At 40.1% G+C, this 6,000-nt stretch overlaps 1 protein-coding gene across 1 annotated transcript in view; it reads left to right on the top strand.

Moving 5' to 3' along the window:
* Positions 1 to 482: 482 nt before the first annotated feature.
* gfra1b (gdnf family receptor alpha 1b) overlaps positions 483 to 6,000 on the top strand; it is a 247,753-nt gene continuing 242,235 nt past the window's right edge. Inside the window, exons 1-3 of the mRNA XM_073027832.1 lie at positions 483 to 970; positions 1,423 to 1,716; positions 1,824 to 1,919. Of these exons, the coding sequence (XP_072883933.1) occupies positions 931 to 970; positions 1,423 to 1,716; positions 1,824 to 1,919 (430 nt within the window). The 5' untranslated portion in view covers positions 483 to 930. The remainder of the gene's footprint in view (positions 971 to 1,422; positions 1,717 to 1,823; positions 1,920 to 6,000) is intronic.

Raw genomic sequence — 6,000 nt, 5'->3', positions numbered from 1 at the left:
TGAAACAAAATGCCATGCAGATTTAGAGAACCGATATGGATTTTATTGCTCTTTTTTAAATCATCAACTGTGAGTGACGGAGGAGGTATCACAGAGATCAGCGTTGTAATCTTTCAATTCCAGTCAGCAGGCGATGAATTGCTATTAGACTCTGCTTCCTGCTATAATCATTTCCGTACTTTTAATCTTTCGTATCTTACAGCAATGCGCCCAATATTAAGCAATCGATCTCTCGGTATCTCTCTCAGTAAGATCTTGAACTGGGCAACAGTTATGAGCTTTCTCCGCAATCCCCTATCAACCTTTATGTTACAGCTTTACGCTAAACAGAAATTAGAAACATTTGGCTCTGCACATCAAACTGCAACTAACATGCCCCGTTTTCCCAAAACGAGCAAGATAAAGCGCGGGGAGGGGAAGATGGATGTGGGGGGTGGGGTATTGTAGAAAATAAACGGTGCGTAGGAAAGTAAGTGGCTGAATGCTAGATCGGAGTTGGAGGAAGCTGCAGACGTTTGTTTTAAGGGAAACTGTTGGTGGTGTTAGCGCTCATGTGCCAGATTCATCATACACATTAGGGTAAGCAGTGGATTCAGCAAGGCACTGAATTGATGGATTGCCTCGAATTTTGATAGCACTTTCAGGCTATTTCGCCGGAGGAGCTGATATTTTAGACGATACGGTATGTAAAAAGAAATGATACAGATCGTGGTCGCTGATTTTTTTTTCTCTACAAACGTTCAACTACTGTGAATAAAAGCGGAAAGCCTGGCTCGCTGTTTAAAGGGGTTCGTGCCCAAAACTAAATGGATCTGAACTGGAATGATTTGCATCGCTGGCTCGTTCTGAACGTTGGAGTGTGAAAGTACTGAAGCTACTTAATGAAGCAAAGCTGTTTATAGTTGATGTGCCGAAAACAACCGAATCGCAATGGTTTCTACAGCCTTGTATTTCGTTCTGCCCATTATAGGTAAGACGCGCAATTTTGCAAATTGTTCATCCTATTGTTTTCTTATCATAGTTCGACCTAAAAACTTAACGGGGAAGTATGTTTCGACTTGAGGTTCTTTAGGTACATTAGCAGCCACTTCAAATTACCAGCCCAATAAAGGATACCTGAGTTCCACGTGAATCACAAGTGTCGTATTTTATGTTCTAATAGCTACAAATCAGACTTCGTTTTAGGTTGGGGTAAAATCAGATTTATTGACCAGGATATATATTAAACCCTTAAATATTTCTATATTAATTTTCGTATTTTAAATGTTTTGGAATATTTTCTAGATTGTGTATTAACGCTTTTGATTGGCAGATTATCTGCATGTGTATAATTATTGATTTGTCCTTATCTATGGAGATGACGAAACCCTGTGAAGTAATAAGTACTTGTTTTTTTTTCCTTTCCTTCTTTCGCCCTTTCAGATGCTGTAGTTCAGACTGCAGGTGTGAGTACCGCTATTAACCGTGTTGACTGCGTAAAAGCCAATGAACTGTGTACTGGTGACCCAGCCTGCAGCAGCAAGTATCGTACCCTTCGGCAATGCCTGGCCGGCAGCGCCAGCATGGTTACCGGACCCGAAGCCAAGAACGAATGCATCAGCGCCATGGAGGCAGTACGACAGAGCCCATTGTATAACTGCAGGTGTAAGAGGGGCATGAAAAACGAGAAAAGATGTCTTCGAATCTACTGGAGCATTCACCAAAGTTTCATGAATGGTATGGCACATGGTTTATAAGTCCTTCAAGTTATTATGTTTAACAACTTTTATAAAAAGATACACGTGTAATAAAACTAAGTTAACTGTGGTTGTGCGTCCCGACAGAGTTCACGATTACTGGACATGATCTGGTCGGTTCTCCGTACGAGCCATTGAACAATAGACTTTCGGACATATTCAGGGCAGCATCTATCATCTCAGGTAAGTTTCACGGTGACATGTGACTTGCATTAACTTGAAATATAAAGATGGCTAACTCTCCACATTTAAAATACATCACGGCGTATAAATATCCACATTCCTCTCCATCACACATTAATATGCTGTCTAGTGAATTATTCACGTTGTGTGATGGATGCAGCTCCTATGTTCGCGCCGCCACAGTACCCTTATTTCAGTATCGACTTCTAGGTCAACTCAGGATTGTTGCTGCATCCCAACTACCAATAACTACCAAATCTAAAACATTGGCCATACATAAGGCCAACGTACACTAATGCCGAGCTCTTTTCAAAAGAGATTTTCTAGCATACTTCTACTGATTTAATTGGCAAATTGTGCTTGCAACCAGGTCTTCATGTTCGGATGAAGATCACGAAAGCCTCTTAGATACATTTATCTATAAGTGGTGACTTACGATTCCCCCTTTCAAAATGATTTGATTATTAGCTTTGCAAGAAGAAAATGAAACAAACAATTTTTTTCGCTGTTCTAAGGATTGAAATAGAAAAAAAGAAATGTCTTTACGAAAGGGAAATTCAGCGGGCGGGTCGTTTGCCTTTTTACTCCCATGCTTCTCATCTGCCTGTAGATGGCAGTCTCGTGCCTTCTTAAAGATCTGTCTGTCTCCGAAATTGTGATGATTTTCTAGATCCTTAACAAAAGGTTAGTGAGGGTTGTGTCAGATGTCAGGCGACCACAGGATGGATGGATCTCTGTTGAGAACTGGAATGCTTTCCTTCTCTTTTATTTCCATCTACCTTGCTCATCGTTTCTCTTTCGTGTCTATTTGTCATTTAAAATGTACTAAGGTTTCACAGAGTTTTTTTAAACTAGTCACAGGGTCGTAGATAAAGCACGGAAGCAGGCCGTTTGGCCTGTTGAGTTCGCACGCACCATCAACCACTCAGTTACACAAATCTTACATTAATCCTTTATTTTATCCTCCCTATATTCTCACCAGCCCCTCCCTGATTCTACAACTCGCCTATACAGGACCAATTTATAGTGGACAATTAATTTACCAGTTTGCAGGACTTGGGACACAGGAGGAAACCAAAGCATGCCTGCTATTACAGGGAGACTTGCAGACTCCATGCCAGCAGTACCCAAAGACAGGTTACTGGCCTGTGCAGTCCTGGATCCACTACCTGCACCACTGTGCATTTAATTTCTTAATGTTTCTAGATGCACCTGAAAAATCTAGTCAAAATTAATTTTGACTATGCGCTCCATGGCCACTTTATTGAGTACACCTGCTCCTTAATACAATTATCTAATCACCTAATCATGTGGCAGTAACCCAATGCATAAAAGCATACAGGTATGGTCAAGAGGTTCAGCTGTTGTTTAGGCCAGGTGTCAGAACGAGGAAGAAATGTGATCTAGGTGATGTTGACCGTAGAATGACTATAGGTGCCAGCCTGGATGGTTTAAGTATCTCAGAAACTGCTGATTTCACAGGATTTTCACACACAATGGTCCAGAGTTTACAGAGAATGCTGAGGAAAAAATTCTAGGAAGTGGCACCTTGATAATGAAAGAGGTCAGAGGAGAATGGTCGGACTGGTTCAAGCAACACTAACTCAAATAACTATGTGCTACAACAGTAATGTGCAGAAGAGCATTTCCAAATACACAACATATGGACGGGCTGTAACAGCAGAACACTACATTGGGTTTCACTCCTGGGGCCACTTTATTAGGTACACTCCTACTCCTAATAAAGTGGCTACTGAGTGTAAAGTTTATTAGTCCACTGGCACTCAAACATCTGTCCATAGTTTAGTGGATTTCTGGTGTACTCCTAGACCTATAAGATAATGCAAATGGATCATAAAAATAAAAATGAAATTATTTGTCTGTGATCTGGGACATGAACTAAACTTCAGCAAAATTAAGCTGTTAAATGTAGCACTGAAAAAATATTATGTAGCCAGAAATAAATACAATTAAGCAGAAAAACATTCAGATGCTGATGTGACATAGAAACTGTTGCTGATTTAAACAAAAGGGTTTAAAATGCATTGATATTTTCAAACTCATTTGGGAATGACAAAATGTTTCAATAATTCCACAGGACACTTTATTTAATGCCTTTTAGAAAGAGAATTATATGTGGCCAAGTTATTTTGCATCATTTGGTCAAAGTATATATCTGAACTGGGATAGGAACCTTTGTGCTTTAATATTAGCTTAGCCATTATGGTCACATGGTGTTAAGAACTGTGTAGCTACACAACTTTGGACTTGGGTGAGAGCAGTACCAAAGACATTCACATTTCAGTAACATGGAAATGGTGGCATAGTTCAACAGTTTGGGTACCTTTGATAAAATGCAGTGATCACTTCAGATTTAGCATAATTAGTCGTTGCATGGTTAGATTTGACTAAAGTTGGCAAAAGGCTTAGAACTGATGTGATGACTGCATCTTCAAACATAACATGAAATTATCTGAATACTGTCAGTTCATAAATATCTTGGAAAAAGGTAGTACCACATACTTAGGAGTCTAACTAAAATAGTCCATGGATTTCAAAGTGGAACTAACCAAGTCATGAACTCTTTCAACTATCATCTATGCTTTATATCATAATTCCAGTCATTATTAAATCAGTCATCACAGCATGACTACTGTTAATTTTTAGAAACTCAGATATGAATGTTATAGCTTTTTAGTGAGAACTGTAAATTATACCAAAATAATGTTACTACATCAATAATAATAACTAACTATAATAATAATAAGACCATAAGACTTAGGAGCAGAATTAGGGCATTCAGCCCATCATTATCAATTGTGTAAATCTAATTTAAAGAAACAGTCCAGAGATAATAAAAGTTGGCTTTGGGCCTCTTTAAAGCTGAGCTTGTCCAAAGTTCTTCTTTTCATATTGTAAGTTGTTCATTTTATCATCACTGTGAATGTTGATCTGCGATAGAACTGCCTGGCAATGTCTCAGATTGAAAGACTCATTAGTCTGTTCAAATCCCTCCATAGAATTATTCTTTATATTTGTGTAAGTTCAAACCATCCTGTATCACAATCACCCCTCACCTACTTTGCCCCATCTTAACCCATTGTCCTATCTTTCCACCTGGCCCCCAAATCTTACTATGATTTCTGTCCCCTAATGTCTAAACTCTTGTGACTCTTACATTTTCATTGGATGTCATTGCCATTCTGTAGTTTCATAGAAACATAGTAAACCTACAGCCCAATACAGGCTCTTTGGCCCACAATGCTGTGCTGAACATGCACTTACTTTAGGAATTAACTAGGGTTACCCATAGCCCTCTACTTTTCTAAGCTCCATGTACCTTTCCAGGAGTCTCTTAAAAGACCCCATCGTATCTCCCTTCACTGTCATCAGCAGCCCATTCCACACACTCACCACTCTGCGTTTTTTTTTAAAAACCAACGTCTCCTCTGTACCTACTTCCAAGCACCTTAAAACTATGCCCTCTCGTGTTAGCCATTTGAGCCCTGAGAAAAAGCCTCTGGCTATCCACATGATTAATGCCTCTCATTCTATACACCTCTATCAGGTCACCTTTCATCCTCCTTCACTCCAAGAAAAAAGGCCGAGTTCACTCAACTTATTCTCATAAGGCACACTCCCCAATCCAGGCAACATCCTTGTAAATCTCCTCTGCACCCTCCCTATGGTTTCCACATCCTTCCTGTAGTGAGGTGACCAGAACTGAACACCGTACTCCAAGTGGGGTCTGACCGGGGTCCTGTACAGCTGCAACATTACCTCTCGGCTTTTAAACTCAATCCCACGGTTGATGAAGGCCAATGCACCATATGCCTTAACCACAGAGTCAACCTGTGCAGCAGCTTTGAGCGTCCTATGGATTCGGACCCCAAGATCCCTCTGATCCTCTACACTGCCAAGAGTCTTACCATTAATACTATATTCTGCCATCATATTTGACCTACCAAAATGAACCACTTCACACTTATCTAGGTTGAACTCCATCTGCCACTTCTCAGCCCAGTTTTACATCCTATCGATGTCCCGCTGTAACCTCTGACAGCCCTCCACACTATCCACA

Source organism: Hemitrygon akajei, chromosome 23 (genome assembly GCF_048418815.1).
Source record: "Hemitrygon akajei chromosome 23, sHemAka1.3, whole genome shotgun sequence".
Taxonomy (NCBI): Eukaryota; Metazoa; Chordata; class Chondrichthyes; order Myliobatiformes; family Dasyatidae; genus Hemitrygon; species Hemitrygon akajei.
This window is presented reverse-complemented; position numbering and strand designations above follow the sequence as displayed.